Here is a 16,721-nt window from a genome sequence, read left to right as displayed (position 1 = left end):
AGCTAAATTACAAGTAAAAGAACACTATATAAGCCAAAACAAAGGAGAAGATGCTATAAGAAGACACAACGGACAAAGTTACAATGGGACATTCATTCCTTCTCTTGGAAATAAGTTCCTTACATCTCAAAAAGTGATAGACACAAAAGAGAAGCCTAACAAATGTTTGGAATGTGGAACATGTTTTAGAACAAGCAGGCAACTTACTTCCCATAAGAGGGTCCACACAGGGGAGAAGCCGTATAAATGCATGGAGTGTGGAAAGATGTTTGGTCAAAGTGGTCATCTTATTTCCCACAAAATGATCCACACAGGGGAGAAGCCATATAAATGCATGGAGTGCGAAAAAACCTTTGCTCAAAGAAGTAGTCTTATTTCCCATAAGAGGATGCACACAGGGGAGAAGCCGTATAAATGCATGGAGTGTGGAAAAACCTTTGCTCAAAGAGGTCATCTTATTTCCCATAAGAGGATCCACACAGGGGAGAAGCCGTATAAATGCATGGAGTGTGGAAAGACCTTTGCTCAGAGCTGTGACTTAAGAGCACATGAAAGATTCCACACAGGGGAGAAACCATATAAATGCATGGAGTGTGGAAAGACGTTTGGTCAAAGTAGTCATCTTATTTCCCATAAGAGGATGCACACTGGGGAGAAGCCATATAAATGCTTGGAGTGTGGAAAAATCTTTACTCAAAGTGGTAGTCTTATTCGCCATAAGAGGATCCACACAGGGGAGAAGCCAAATAAATGCATGGAATGTGGAAAGACCTTTGCTCGAAGAGGTAGTCTTATCCGCCATAAGATGATCCACACAGGGAGAAGCCATATAAATGCTTGGACTGTGGAAAAATCTTTGCTGGAAGTGGTAATCTTATTCGCCATAAGAGGATCCACACAGGGGAGAAGCCATATATATGCTTGGAGTGTGGAAAAATCTTTGCTGAAAGAGGTAATCTTATTCGCCATAAGGGGATCCACACAAGGGAGAAACCGTATACCGTATATACTCGAGTATAAGATGAGTTTTTCAGCGCATTTTTTATGCTGAAAAAAAGCCCCCCCCCCCCCCCTCGGCTTATACTCGAGTGAGGAAAAAAATGCCTTTTTTTCTGTAACCGTTTTTGCTTCCAGGGGGCTGCAGGCAGGCTTGCTAAGGGCAAAAGGGGGCATGGTGTGTGTGTGTGCCTAGCAAGACTCCCTGCAGTCCCCGGAAGCAAAAACGGGTTGGGGGGGGGGCTTCAAGGGAGAAACAAAGAAATCCTCACTGTTTAGGGAGATCCCCATGTGCACCGAGCTTGAGTTGAGAGCTTATTGTAATTGAAAGCTTATTGTAATTGGCTGCTAACTATCCTTGCTCAGGCTAAGCCAGGGGTGGGCAAATGTGGCCCTTTTGCAACCTGTGGACTTCAACTCCCAGAATTCTTCAAGCTTGGCTATCGCAGGAGTTCTGGGAGTTGAAGTCCACAGGTTGTAAAAGGGCCACATTTGCCCACCCCTGGGCTAAGCTAATCAATAGTGGAGCTCTAAGAATGCCAGATGAGAAGGAGAAAGGGAGGGAGAAAGAAAGAGAGAGAGAGAATGCAGCTATCTCTTAACAGAGGCTTGAACTTGCCTGAAATTAGATCAAGCCCTACATCACTTAACTCAATGTATCAGATTAAATTGTTATTGAATTATTTTTTGGTATATATACTACATTCTCTTGTGTAATTTAGTTATAGTGTAAAACTAGTCTATTATGTCTCAAAATAAAAGGGAGATCAAAAATCCAATTAGTGCCATGTAAATTCTGGAATCCCCAAAAACCTTTCCCACTGTATTTATTAAACAAATGTATAGAGCTACCCAACTCAAATACAGTACATTTAAAGTTATTGTTGATACCATATTGTTTTTGTTTCCACTTACAGAGCTAGTTTATTGTTTTTCTTTGAAATAAATATTCAAAAACATTTAACCTATTGATGCCTCAATTAATGTAATTTTATTGGTATCTTATTTTTATTTTGAAATTTACCAGTAGCCGCTGCATTTCCCACCCTCGGCTTATACTCGAGTCAGTACGTTTTCCCAGGTTTTTGTGGTAAAATTAGGTGCCTCGGTTTATATTCGGGTCAGCTTATACTCGAGTATATACAGTAACTGCTTGGAGTGTGGAAAGACATTTGCTCGAAGAGGTTGTCTTAACTCCAGTGGTGAAATTCAATTTTTTTAACAACCGGTTCTGTGGGTGTGGCTTAGTTGGGGTGTGTGTGGCTTGGTGGTCATGTGACTGGATGGGCGTGGCTAGCTGATCATGTGACCGGGTGGCTGTGCCTATGTGCATAGGGACTACTCAGAGGGCTGAAAAAAGTCATTTCTGACTGATCCTCACACTTTTGACCGGTCCTCGCACTTATGACCATCCTCACATTTATGCCCATTGCGGCATTCTTAACAACCGTGTCAGTCATTTCACCACTACTTCTCTTCACCACGGTGACAAGATAGGGCGCAAAACGTAAAATGTGAGGACAGTCGTAAGTTCAAGGACTCGTCAAAAGTGCGAGGACCGGTCAGAAATAACTTTTTCAGCCCTCTGAGTAGTCCATATGCACATATGGTGATCTTTCCTTGTCTTCCCTCGTGTTGCCCATCTCTGGACTCACACAATCTTATCAATACCTTTTTTAAAGTGAAGTCTCCAGAACTGGACACAGTATTCCAAATGGAGTCTCACTAAAGCCCTATGTAGAAGGATAGGAGCTCCTTTTTGCTGAGGGTGATACCTCTGGTGATGCATCTCAGAATTTTGTTTACCTTCGCAGCTGCCTGGCCACACTGCTTATTTATGTTGCAGTTATCCTTGTTTCAGTGCCATGGCAACTACTTTCACATAGTTGTGTAAAAGAAGGGAAGAGAATGCAGAGGTAGGGATATGTGGATGCATATTAAGTTCTCATAGGTAGGCAGCCTGCTGGCCCACCCAGGCAGTCCCTGATTTACAATAATTTATTAAGTAACCATTTGAAGTTACAATAGCAATAAATGATGGCTCTGACCTCCTCCCTCCCTCCCAAATTAGGCATACTCCAGGATATGAGAATGAAAACCACTCTGGTGTGCTAACATTGCAAAGGATCAATCAAGAAGGAAGATCTTTGGAAATCAATGGGGACCAAAATAAGATGAAATTAAGAATTACTTCAAAAAATTACTTTAGTCCTTCCTGATGAAACACACAGAAATGCGAATGGGAACTTTCTCTGGGATGTCCAGATACCAAAAATAATCCAGCCTGCCAACAAAGGAGAAAATATGTAGGTCACGGTTGAAATGAGGGGTCCTTGGTGGTCTCTGAGCTTGATTGTGTTGTTGCAGACCTTTCATTAGCCAAATGAGGGACGATCATCACTGCACCAACCAACCTCAGAGGGCACCAAGGACACCTCAATCCAACTAGCGTCCACTGTGTCAAATTAATCACTGTGTCAACCAGATGAGTGCAAAAGCAAGGAACTGTTTTCGGTCAAAGACCCCTTAGGATGTGATGGAATGACTATTTGTCTTTGAAGCAAGGGGCCAGAATGAAGAGAAGCTGAAACATACGTGAGCAAAAGATACTTTTCAAGCATTAGGGCCACGTTTTTGATTTTTTATGGTATGTCGGAACATTAAGTAACTTAAAATTAAGTAACTAGTCATGTAGTTACTTGCTAAAGATACATCAAATTCTCAATGGAGCCTTCAGCTTTCCTTGTCTTACTTTTTTATTTTCATTTTCTCTTTTCATTTATGGTCTAATAATATATCCCTGCATTCAATTCTCCAAGGGTCTTAAGTTTCCTAGTCACATTTCTTGAGGTGGACCCTTTGGAGGCCTCCCACAATCTCTGCGGAGCCTTGAGGGAAGCGAGTTCAAATCCTCCAGAGAGATTTTTCTCCATCTCCACAGAGGGTTCCTGGACAGGAAAGAGAGGAAAATGGAGAAAGAAATTGAGAGGGCCGTTTCCTCCTACTCCGAAGCCCATCATCCGTGCCCTCTCCCTTCCCCTCAGACGCGCTCCTCTTTCCCGCCCTTTCTACAATCCTGGCACTTTGCCCCTAATCCACCAGGGGGAGCCCTCTGTTAAGAGAAGGTACCGTCATGCGCTTCCCCATTAGTCCAGTGGAGGGCGAACGTCACAGCTGCCTTTCCATAGGAGGGTGGGAAGGAAATGACATCACAAATGCTTGCCGCTCTAGGACGCCGCACTCGCTCTCCTTAACCCCTGGGGCTCCACAGGAGGCGGGGAGGCTACGGGAGAGTCTGGTGGGGGGATATCCAGACGTTCCCCGGGTGAGTTGGGGGCTCTTCCCGGGCAAAGGGAGCCGGACCCACGCTCAGCCTTCCTCCGGCTTCCACCCCGGGTCCCATGCTCCCCAGCCACCCTCTCCATACAGGGGGAACTGTGGCTCCCTTCCCGCCCCCTGTCTGAGGAAGAGCCGAGTGGGGGGAGGGTCGGGTCGGCCTTGCGGAGGCCCAGCAGGAGCGGAGAGAAGCCGGGCGAGCGAGGAGGAGGCAGGATTCGCACCAGGCTCCCTGTCTCCGGAGGGGAGAGAAGCGGGGCGGCCTCTCCAGCTGCCTCCTTCCCGGCCCTGCTCGGGGGCACCTCAGTCCTGCGCTGGGATGAGCCTCTTGGGGCTCCGGGGAGGTTGGGGGAAGGTCGCTCAGTGGCTGAATTCCACTTTCTAATTCTTAATATTTGTTTTTTCTTCCCATCTCAGATACAGAAACTGGAAGCCATTTGTGGTCTTTGCAAGACAAACTTTTCTCTTGGGGGAAGAAGAAAAAAATCAGAATCCCTTGGAGGGATCAGTCCTGCAGCACCAGAAAAGGTCCCGTGAAGGAAAAGGCACCTGGAGACCCACCAGAGTCCTTGGAGCCCTTTGCAGTTGCTCTGCAGGACCGAGAAAGGATGGAGACACAACCTTTTGGAAAGGAGGAAAGCGGAAAAGGCCCTTCAGCTGCTCAGCCTGGGAAGGGGGGGAAGCTCTGGACAAGGACTGGGCAGGAGATCCTGGAGGAGGAAACCATCCTCCCTTCAGAAGTTCAGCCCTGGACCTCCATCCAATACCGGGAGGCTGAGGGTCCCCGAAGACTTTGCAGCCAACTCCATGGCTTTTGCAGGCGATGGCTGCGACCAGAAAAGCACACCAAAGCTCAGATGTTGGACCTGGTAGTTCTGGAGCAGTTCCTGGCTCTTCTGCCCCCAGAGATGGAGGGCTGGGTGCGGGAGTGTGGAGCAGAGACCAGCTCCCAGGCGGTGGCTCTGGTGGAAGGCCTCCTCCTGAGCCAGGTGGAGGAGCAGAAGGAGCAGGTCGAGTTGCAGGTAAGAGTTCAATAGAGAATAGAGAATCTGTTTGAATACTTCACCCCTCCTTCCCAAACTTCTGTTACATTCATAATATGTGGCGATGTCCCACCTATTCTAGTAAGACATTGTTCCATTTTTTTCTCACATTTCTGACATAACCACATTGATGGATATTGGGGGCTTTGAGGTTGTGTTCCGAATATCGGAATCCACTTTACGTCATGTGATATACATTAATTCTGTTTCTTCCTTCCTTCGTCCTATTGGAAGTGCTGCACTGTGGAGATCAGAGGTCCTGAGGGAAAGATGAACCCATCAAATCCCCCTCAGGAGCTGTTTTTCAGGAGGATCCCTTGGAAGGATCAAAGTCAGGACACCTCAGGAGGTAACTGAAGATCTTCCGATTACCCATCTGTCTTACGTTTGCTCTCTCTTCTTTTCTATACAATACCTCCTCCTATTTATACTTCTCCACACTAATTGCATCTACAGATAATTGCCCAGTGACCCTCTTCAGGTGAGCCTCCTCCTCCTGGGGAAGGAGGAGATTGAGGTCCATCTGAAGGGGCGTGCTGAGGTATTTTTGGTTTTTCTGGAAGACAAAATCGCTCGACTTGGTTCCCAGTTGGATGCCAGCGTGGTTGCTGGTCTGCTAGAAGCTCTTGAGGAAGCTTCTTGCTATCTTATCTGGGAATGGTTTGACCCCGTTGCTCCTGAGGAAGTGGACAGGATCCTAGGAAGTATGGGTGCAAGCACCTGTGTTTTAGACCCATGCCCGGCCTGACTTGGGAATGACAGGTGGGTGGGCGCTGGTGGTCATTAATGCTTCCCTACAAGAGGGGGCAGTGCCCCAGCATTTGAAAGAGTCTGTGGTCCACCCTCTTCTTAGGAAGCCATTCCTGAGATAGACTGACGAAAAAATTGAAAGACAGAGATGAAACCTCAACATGTCTTCCTTGGGAAAAACGGTATCTTTGGTTATCGAAAAGAAGACAGCAGTCTGATTAATGCAAGCAGGTGTTGTATATATTGAAAATATTGTATTGCATATGTAGAGTGAGGTTGGATAGATTTGATTGGTTTATAAGTACAAAATAGGTTGTCCTGTCTCCCCTGGACTGTATTATGAATTTATTATTGTATAGATTTACATTAAATATTGGTTTACCAATGTATTTTTTATATTCTATGTTTTTGTGGGTTTTTTGCTTTTCATTTTTTCTTTTTTCTTTGTCTTGTTCTGTCTTATTCTTTTTTCTGTTTTTTGTCTTCCTTTTAACTATAAATGCAAATAAAGATTATTTTATAAATAAATAAAAATAATAATAATAAAAAAAGGAAGCCATCCCTGGATTCCACCCTGTTGAAGGCCTGGATTTGGGACAGAATTGTCATTGTTTGCGCTTCTGTATGATCTCTTGTGAGAGCCTGATATGAGTCGCGCATCCACCCTTGCTCTACTTGACCTCTCAGTGGCTTTTGATACCATTGACCATGGTATTCTCTTGGGGCGGCTTTGGGGGATGGGAGGCCTTGTGCTATTCTGGCTCACTTCATTCCTCTGCAGCCACTCTCAGTGTTGATAGGAGGGGAGAGATCCAGCCCTCGTCCACTGCTTTGTGGGGTTCCGCAGGGCTCGGTACTCTCCGCTCCTGTTCAACATTTATATGAAACCTCTTTGTGAGATCATCTGCTAGCATGAACTGAGATATCACCAATATGATGATGATACTGAGCTGTATTTCTTGGTCCGTGGTGGCTTAAGCAATGCTGTGTCCTCCCTATCGCAGTGCCTGAAGGCTGTTAGGGGCTGGTTGGGGAGCAATGGGTTGAAACTAAAGCCTGCCAAGACGGAGTGGCTCTGGGTTTGGGGTTCATTGGCCAGGGGAGAATTGCCACTTTTGGTCTTGGATGGGATGGCACTACCCCAAACAGACCCTGTGTGTAATCTGTGGGTCCTGCACTTGCAACCACTGCTCGAAAAGCAGGTGGCGGTCGTGTGCAGGAGGGCCTTTGCGCAACTATGGGTTGTGCACCAGAAACAGCCTTTCCTCGACCAACAATCCCTACTCAGTCACTCATGCCCTAATCACTTCCCGTCTTGACTATTGCAACACGCTCTACATGGGGCTGTCCTTGACGAGCATGTGGAAGCTCCAGTTGGTGCGAAATGCAGCGGCCCCCATGGTTTTCTGCGGACCCCGGTGTGCATAAGTATCACTTCTCCTGCAGGAACTGCATTGGCTGCCAATTTGCTTCCGGGTGCAATTCAAGGTGCTGGTTATCAGCTTTAAAGCCCTTCATGGGTTGGGACCAGGTTATCTGAGGGACCATCTCTTACCTGTTACATCTGCCCGAGCCACCAGAGTGCGGAGGCAGGGAATGTTGCGGGTCTCATCCCCTAGGAAGACACCCCTGGTGAGACCCAGAAGAAGGGCTTCTCTGTGGCAGCTCCCTCTCTCTGGAACATCATCCCCCTAGAGATTAGAATGGCCCCCCACAGTACCATTGAAGACCTGGTTCTGCCAGGGGGCCTGGGAAACCCAGAGCGGGATGGAGCCCATTAAATGGCTCCTGTGAGGTGCTTTCGCTAGGGCAAGAGGTGTGGTGATTTCATTATTTTATTATTATTATTTATTATTATTATTATTATTATTAATAATAATAATAATAAAATTTATATACCGCCCTACTCCCGAAGGACTCAGGGCGGTGAACAGCCAAAAGATAAAATACATGTAATACAAATGTTAAAAAACCATTAAAATACAATTAAATAATTTGGCCCAGAAAACAAAATTTTAAAACCCCAATTTTATACGACAAATTTAAAATTTAAAAAATTAAAAAAAACAGTTTAAAAAAGAGGTTAATGTATTATATAATTCTCCTTTTATTAGTTTTATTTTAATATGGATTTATTATTTTTTTTGCCGCTTTGAGTCACCATGTGCGTATAGGCGGCATATAAATTGCCTAAAATAATAAAATAAATATTTTGTTAATTATTTATTTTGAAATTATTTATTCCTTACAGAGAAACAAAGAATGAAATTTTCTGGTTTTTATGACGGTGAAACAGAGGCTGAACCTCTAAATCAAGTAAGAAAAGGAAAAATTATTAGATCTGTATTCTCCCTTCAGGAAGTGAAGTGGGTGTACAGAGTTCTCTCTCCTTCTATTCCACCCCTTGTTTGGACTGGATTATATTTGTGTCCTTCCACAACATGGAGAGCAGAATAGCAGGTTGAAGTTGCTGTTGAAGCATAGCTTCCTCTGGTTATCTTGTTCTACTAGGTGCTCCTCCAAATTTGCCTTTACAAGAAGCACTTCTTTTAATGTCCTTCAAGAATTAGGAATAAACGTATCACAGTGGTAGGAACTGCTGGACCATCTTTCTTTTTGTAATTTATCAACCTCCTAAAGTATAGATTAAGAGAGTTGGAAGGGATCTTGTAGGTCACCTAATCCAACCCCCTAACACCATTTCTGACAGTTGGCAGTCTAGTCTCTTCTTGAAAGCTCCCAGTGATGAAGCTCCCATGAAACTTCTGTTCCATTGTTGCATTGCTTTCACTGTAAGAAAATGTCTCCTTATTTTCAGGTTGAATTTCCCCTTGTTCAGTTTCCATCCATTATTCCTTGTCTGGCCTTCAGGTGCTTTGGAAAATAACTTGACCCCCTCCTCTCTGCCCCTCATATATTGGAGCACTGCTATCACTGCTAGCACTTCTCTTCACTAGACTAGCCATGCCCAGTTCCTGCACCCGTTCATCGTATGTTTTAGCCTCCAGTCCCTTCATCATCTTGGTTGCTCTTCCTTGCACTCTTTCTAGAGTCACAAGATCTTTGTTACATCATGGCAACTAATACTGGATGCAAAGTTCCTAAGTGTGGTCTTACCAAGGCATTCTAAAATGGCACTAACACTTCATGTGATCTTGATTCTATCCTCTCTTAATGCAACTTATGATTCTGTTGGGTGTTTTTTGGCAACTGTAGCACACTGCTGGCTCACGTTTAAGTGATTGTCCACTAGGACTCCAAGATCCCTGTTCCACTTACTACTGTAGAGCCAGGCATCACCTATTCTATGCCAGTGCATTTGGTTTTTCTTTCCTAAATGTAGCACATTACATTTCTCAACATTGAAGTTCATTTTGTTAGAAGGTGCCAATCTGTCAATCCTTCTATATCTCGAGCCTATCTTGTGCAGTGTTGGTATTCCTGCCAATTTGGTCTTGTCTGCAAATTTGATGAGTTCCCCTTCTATCCCCTTGTCTAAATCATTGATGATGATGAACAGATCTTATGAATCCTCCTGTTCTGTTCTTTTTTCTGTTCAGGAGAGTCTTGTGTCCTTCGAGGAGGTGGCTGTGTATTTCTCTGAGGAGGAATGGTGTCAGCTGGATCCTGACCAGAAAGCGTTGCATTCGGAAGTCATGCTTGAAAACTATTGGAATGTGGTCTCTCTCGGTAAGAGTTTTCTTCTCCCAAATCGGACAGTTCAAGAAGACAAATTATTGTTACTTTTTATTAAAAAATCACTAATCAGATATCGTCTCCTGGGAGGGAAAAGGAAAGTATCTGGTCTTCTCGTACCGCAAGGAAGGAAAGAGTCAGTGTCTCTTTGCTAAGATACTTTTGAGGCATTCCTTATCTGTATTTTTCCATTTCTATTTGAACTTATCTGTGGAGGCTGAGAAGAACGGGGTGTGCTTTTATGTGTCCACTGAAGATCATGTGACAAGAATGTGTTGTCATTTGTTCTCTGAAACCTCCCCAAATTGTGTGAAGACAGAACTTTCACGCTCAGGCCATGGAAGAGCATTCTCCCAGTCCAATTCAAAAACAAAGGCCTCATGAAATGTGACTCAGAGCATCTTAGGATACAGGTGATCCCCGAGTTACGACAGTTCAATAAGCAACCATACCAAGTTACGATCTAGCCCTCTTCCAGTCCTGAAATAACAAATGTTACAGCACCACAGCCATCATTCACACTTATAAATGGCAGCAGAGGCATTGCAAGAACAATCATCCTACCTGCTCCTCTACCCCACCCTGTTCGGACTTAAGTTACGAGGACGTAGCGAGCCGTCGGTTCCTTTGCCTGCTTGGGTGCATTTGCAGAAAAAAGAGGCCTAAAGTAGTGAGAGATACACAAGATCAATAGTGGGAAATCTGGCACTACTGATCTCACATGATCTCACACTACAGTATTTTAGGCCTCTGTTCTCTGCTCACCAAGGACTGCAGGAGATCCAGGGCAAAATGCTTTGGAAACAAAGGGGAGGCCTCTTTGTTTTCAAAGACTTTTGCCCTGGATCTTGTGCAGTCCACAGTTTGTAAGGAACACAGGGGTAAAGTACTACAGTTCAAGATCACGCAAGATCATTAGTGTGAGATCTTGCACTTCTCGTCTTGTGTGATCTCGCACTAAAGTAGTTTTAGGGCTATGTTCTCTGTGAACTAAAGCCTGTACAGATCTGTCCAAAAAGCCCTTGACAGCCAATGACACTTTGGGGCAGCAAAATAGCCATTCTTGAAGCCTCCCAACCTTTCCCATCTCAGTGCAAAGAGCATTTACAAGCCAATGGGAGGCTTCAGGGAAGGGACTTCACTCCAAAGTCTCATCGTTGGGATCAAGGAATGGGCCGAGCGGGAGTCCTGCCTGCCAGACAGACGCCGTGCAGTAGCTGCTCCAAGGTACACCGGGGAAGAAAGAGCTTTTTTCAAAATGGTTTCAGTTCTCACAGATCTCTGATGAAATTAATCCACCTCAATAAATCTTAAGTTTTCTCCTTATTCCTCCTTGGATGTTTCCCCTGATTATTCCTTGACTCAAAACAGACTTTGATTGAGATTTGCAGGTCTTTAGATAATTGTAAAGAAAGAGATGTTTTCTAGAAATTTTCAAAGCTTTCAGGACTCATGAATATAGAAATCATCCCGTCTATATCACACCACTGTAAGCATGCAAACATACAACCTAATGGAATTTTGGAAAAATTCAGAAGGAAATTCATTTGACTTTGTACGGTTTGATCTTTTTCTCTAACCTCGTTATTATTTTCATTTCTCTTTTGCTTTGAAGGTAATAATGGACAGGAGAATCAAGATTTCTGTGAACTGTTCCAAGTGATCAATGCTAAAGATGGAACGGAGAAGTTTGGAATTCGAATTGAACTAGAAACCCATGATAGAAACCAGTCAAATGATTGGAATCAGGAAAGCTCATCTTCCACCGAGGCTCTGATGCAAGACTTTCTTGCCCAACAGGAGAAAATAAGGAAAAAATATATTGGGGAAAGTGTGAAGCCAATCAAAGCTAAATTACAAGTAAATGAACACTATTCAAGCCAAAACAAAGGCGAAGATGCTTTAAGGAGACAGAACAGACAAAGTTACAATGGGACATTCATTCCTTCTCTTGGAAATAAGTTCCTTACATCTCAAAAAGTGATGGACACAAAACAGAAGCCTTACAAATGTTTGGAATGTGGAACATGTTTCAGAACAAGCAGGCAACTTACTTCCCATGAAGGGATTCACACTGGGGAGAAGCTATACAAATGCAGAGAGTCTGGTAACAGGTTCAGAAGACGTAGTAATCTTATTTCCCCTAAAAGGATCCACTCAGGAGAGAAACCATATAAATGCATGGAGTGTGGAAAGACATTTGGTCAAAGAGGTCATCTTATTTCCCACAAAATGATCCACACAGGGGAGAAGCCGTATAAATGCATGGAATGTGGAATGACCTTTGCTTATAGAAATGTACTTACTATCCACAAAACGATCCACACAGGGGAGAAGCCATATAAATGCATGGAGTGTGGAAAGACGTTTGGTCGAAGAGATCATCTTATTTCCCATAAGAGAATCCACACAGGGGAGAAGCCGTATAAATGCATGGAATGTGGAAAGATCTTTGCTTATAGAAATGGACTTACTATCCACAAAACGATCCACACAGGGGAGAAGCTGTATAAATGCTTGGAGTGTGGAAAAATCTTTGCTCAAAGAAGTAATCTTATTCGCCATGAGAGGATCCACACAGGAGAGAAGCCATTTAAATGCATGGAGTGTGGAAAGACCTTTGCTCAGAGCTGTGACTTAAAAAAACATGAAAGGTTCCACACAGGGGAGAAACCATTTAAATGCATAGAATGTGGAAAGGCCTTTGTTCTAAGAGGTCATCTTATTTCCCATAAGAGGATCCACACAGGGGAGAAGCCGTATAAATGCATGGAATGTGGAAAGAGCTTCGCTTATAGTAATGGACTTACTATCCACAAAATGATACACACAGGGGAGAAGCCGTATAAATGCATGGAATGTGGAAAGGCCTTTGCTTATAGAAATGTGCTTACAATCCACAAAATGATCCACACAGGGGAGAAGCCGTATAAATGCTTGGAGTGTGGAAAGACCTTTGCTAAAAGAAGTTATCTTATTTGCCATAAGAGGATCCACACAGGAGAGAAGCCGTATAAATGCTTGGAGTGTGGAAAGACGTTTGGTCAAAGAGGTCATCTTATTTCCCATAAGAGGATCCACACAGGGGAGAAGCCATATAAATGCATGGAATGTGGAAAGACCTTTGCTTCTAGAAATGGACTTACTATCCACAAAATGATCCACACAGGGGAGCAGCCGTATAAATGCATGGAATGTGGAAAAATCTTTGCTCAAAGAGGTAGTCTTATTCGCCATAAGAGGATCCACACAGGGGAGAAGCTGTATAAGTGCATGGAATGTGGAAAGAGCTTTGCTTATGGTAATGGACTTACTATCCACAAAATGATACACACAGGGGAGAAGCCGTATAAATGCATGGAATGTGGAAAGAGCTTTGCTTCTAGAAATGGACTTACTATTCACAAAATGATACACACAGGGGAGAAGCCGTATAAATGCTTGGAATGTGGAAAGATGTTTTCTCAAAGAAGTAATCTTATTTCCCATGAGAGGATACACACAGGGGAGAAGCCGTATAAATGCATGGAGTGTGGAAAGACTTTTGCTCAGTGCAGTTACCTAAGAGTCCACGAAAGGATCCACACAGGGGAAAAACCATATAAATGCATGGAGTGTGGAAAGGCCTTTGCTCAGAAAGGTAGTCTTAATTCTCATAAAAGGATCCACGCTCAGAAGAAACTGCATAGCAATAGTAATTCCACTTAGACTTATATACCACTCCACAATGCTTTACAGCACTCTTTGAGCAGTTTACAAAGTCAGCATATGGTGTCCAGCAATCTGGGTCCTCATTTTACCCACCTCAGAAGGATGAAAGCTGAATCAACCATGACCCTGTCAGAATCAAACTTCTGTGTGTGGGCAATAAGCCTACAGTACTGCATTCTAACCACTGATCCACCACGTCTCTATAGATTTTGATCTGTATGCATATTGTGCCTTTCTGATCCAAATGAGACAAGGTAGAATCCAAGAAAATGAAATTTAATGTGGAGAAAAGCAAACTTTTACACCTGGGCAGGAAAAACAGATTTCCTGAAACCTGGCTCGAAAATAGTAACTGTGAAGGGTCCTTGGAGTCAGAATGGATGATCAATTAAGAATGAATCACCTGTGTGCGGCAGCAGCCAAAAAAGCGAATACAATCCTTGGTTGTATAAACAGAGGCGTAGAATAAAAATCACATGAAGTATTAGTACCGCTCTATAAAACCTTAGTAAGACCACACCCGGAATACCGCATCCTCTTTGGGTCATCATGTTACAAAAAAGTTGTTGAAAGTTTGGAAAAAGTGAGAAGAGCAGCTAAGCTGATTAAAATCTGGAAGACTAAAACAAGAACAGTTATAAGAACTGGGCATGGCTAGTCTAGTGAAGAGAAGGACCAGGGGGGACAGGATAGCAGTGTTCCAATATTTGAGGGGCTGCCACAGAGAGGAGGCCAGACAAGGAATAATGGATGGAAACTTATCAAGGAGCAATTCTACCCAGAAATAAGGAGAAATTTTCTGACAGAACAATCAACCAATAGAAGAGCTTGCCTTCGGAATTTGTGGGCACTTCATCGCTGGTGGCTTTCAAGAAGAGATTGGACTGCCATTTGTCAGAAACAGTGTAGGGTCTTCTGCTTGGGTGGGGTGGTGGTGGACTAGATCAGTGGTTCCCAAAGTGGGCGGTACCGCCCCCGGGGGTGGGTGGGATGACCTTATGGGCAAAAATATTTGGGTTGTTGGGAGAGTTTAAGGTGTGAAAATGAGTAACATAAGGGGAAAGCTCTATTTAACTAGGAAATTGTGATAATTGAGATTGAGATTAATTGTATATTGTGTTGAAAGCAGAAATTGTTAAATTGTGGTTTGGAGGAATATATGGGGCAAATTATTTGGTTTATTATTATTGGTAAATATAATTAATTGATTGGTAAGAAATTGGATTACATGGAAATAATTGGAATATTCATGTTCATATTGATTAATATACAAAAAAGATAGTTATATAACTAATTGATTTATATTAAAATGTTGAATTTCTATTAAACAACTGTAATATTACATAATTAACCAATGTGAGGATGAATATAAAAATAGATGACAATGGGAAGGGGTATAATATAGAATAGAAGGGAAAAGTTGAATTTGATTAAGATTAGAGATGAGGATGAAGGGTAATATTGGTTTTTTAAAAAAATGGATGAGGAATAAATATGGCAAAAAGGAAATATAGAAATTGTAAATTTAATTAAAATGACTAAACACACTTTAAATTTGTGAACCGGCCAAATACTCTGTTCAAAGAAAATACATTATATGTTTGTATGTGTGTTTCTAATTATTGCTATTTATTCATATTTGTTCTCTTTTATTCTTTAAAGTTTAACAATCCATTCTTTATCTTAATATCTTCATATTTGTTTGGGGTTGCCTTTCTTCCATTTCATCTTTTTTATTGTACAGCAATCTTTCTCCTCAAACCTACCACCTCTCTCTTTTCTTTCCTTCTTACTTTCTCTTCTCCACCCTCTTCTTCTCCTCCCTACTTCCCCTTCCTTTCTCCTTCTCCTCCTCTCTTCCTCCCTCTCTTACCCTCACTCTTACTCTAATTTCCCTTCCCTTCCTTCCTCCCTTCTCTTCCTTCCCTCTCTCTCCTTCCTTCTTCCATCTCTCTACTCCTTCCTTCCTTCCCAATGCTTCAACAACATGCTGGAAATGTGGAAAGGAGGTTGGCACCTCCTTTCATATGTGGTGGTCCTGCCCTGAGACAAAAAAGTTTTGGATAAAAATACAAAATTGGCTACGAGAAATAATGGAAGAAGATATAAAACTTTCCCCTGAAATCTTTCTATTAGGAATGATCAGAGATGGACTCCCCAAACATAAGATAACATCTTACAATACATGTCATTACAGCAGCCAGGTTAATCTTTGCAAAATACTGGAAAGACAAACCCCTCCAGAGGTGGCAATAATAAACAAAATTCTAGAATGTGCAGAAATGGTAAAATTAACAAGTGTTCTTAACGATGATACGAATTCAAAATTCAAGGCAGTATGGGAAAGGTAGTATAAATGGTGGAATAATAGAATGAGATTGTAAGAATATGTATACGTTCAATAATCGTAGATTAGAATGTAATAGATATGCATATAATGTATATAACATAAATATGTAACTATACGACACCTCAGATGTTAACAGAGATTGGATGTTTTCTTTAAAAAATTTTTTTTTAAAAAAAATAAAGTATATTTAAAAAAAAAATGATTCTTGGACAATTGGTCAAAAAGACCCACTATGTTTACGCAGCGGACTAAAGTGCTGTTAAAAAGTTAGCACTTAGCTACCAGCTGCCTGCAATTACTGTGAGTTCAATTCTCACCAGGCTCAAGGTTGACACAGCCTTCCATCCTTCCGAGGCAGGTAAAACGAGGACCCGGATTGTGGGGGCAATAAGCTGACTTTATATAAAAAGAACACAGCTTAGGGGGAGTCAAAAGCCCTACTAAGCAGGTATATACAAAAGTAGGAAAGCTATTGCTTAACGCATTGTAAGCCGCCCTGAGTCTCTGGAGAAAGGCGGCATGTAAATCGAACCAATAAATAAATAAATAAAGACAGACGTGTGGGAAGTAAAACGGAATGGAGCTATTTCAAAGCATTAAGGAAATATTTGATTGTATTGACCAAAAACTGGAAATTATATTACAAGGGGTAATAGGCAAAGACCAGAACAACGAGGAAAGAATGAACTCATCAGAAGGAACGGAGGGGAAAGCAGAACTGAGAAACCAGCAAGAAGACAACAAGGAGAAGATATTCCTAAAAATAATAGCAATTAAGGAACTAAAAAAGGAGGAAAATGCTGTGAAAGACTTAAAAAGGGAACAGGAGAAACAGTAAG

General features: G+C 42.6%; 1 protein-coding gene across 3 annotated transcripts in view; it reads left to right on the top strand.

The window, feature by feature from the left end:
- Positions 1 to 13,625, top strand: part of LOC139311609 (zinc finger protein 665-like) — a 94,645-nt gene extending 81,020 nt beyond the window's left edge. Inside the window, exons 1-7 of one of the 3 annotated variants that reach the window (XM_070936077.1) lie at positions 4,795 to 5,354; positions 5,610 to 5,724; positions 8,377 to 8,441; positions 9,686 to 9,815; positions 11,437 to 11,866; positions 11,951 to 12,453; positions 12,538 to 13,625. In XM_070936077.1, coding sequence (XP_070792178.1) covers positions 4,941 to 5,354; positions 5,610 to 5,724; positions 8,377 to 8,441; positions 9,686 to 9,815; positions 11,437 to 11,866; positions 11,951 to 12,453; positions 12,538 to 13,529 — 2,649 coding nt within the window. In that variant the 5' untranslated portion in view covers positions 4,795 to 4,940 and the 3' untranslated portion in view covers positions 13,530 to 13,625. Of the gene's footprint in view, positions 1 to 217; positions 742 to 818; positions 953 to 4,794; positions 5,355 to 5,609; positions 5,725 to 8,376; positions 8,442 to 9,685; positions 9,816 to 11,436 lie in introns of those variants that run through there. The other 2 variants (XM_070936078.1, XM_070936079.1) reach the window with 2 other exon arrangements.
- Positions 13,626 to 16,721: the final 3,096 nt, after the last annotated feature.

This window comes from Pituophis catenifer, unplaced genomic scaffold (genome assembly GCF_029215685.1).
Source record: "Pituophis catenifer annectens isolate HBS135680 unplaced genomic scaffold, rPitCat1.0.hap2 SCAF_2, whole genome shotgun sequence".
Lineage (NCBI taxonomy): Eukaryota > Metazoa > Chordata > Lepidosauria > Squamata > Colubridae > Pituophis > Pituophis catenifer.
This window is presented reverse-complemented; position numbering and strand designations above follow the sequence as displayed.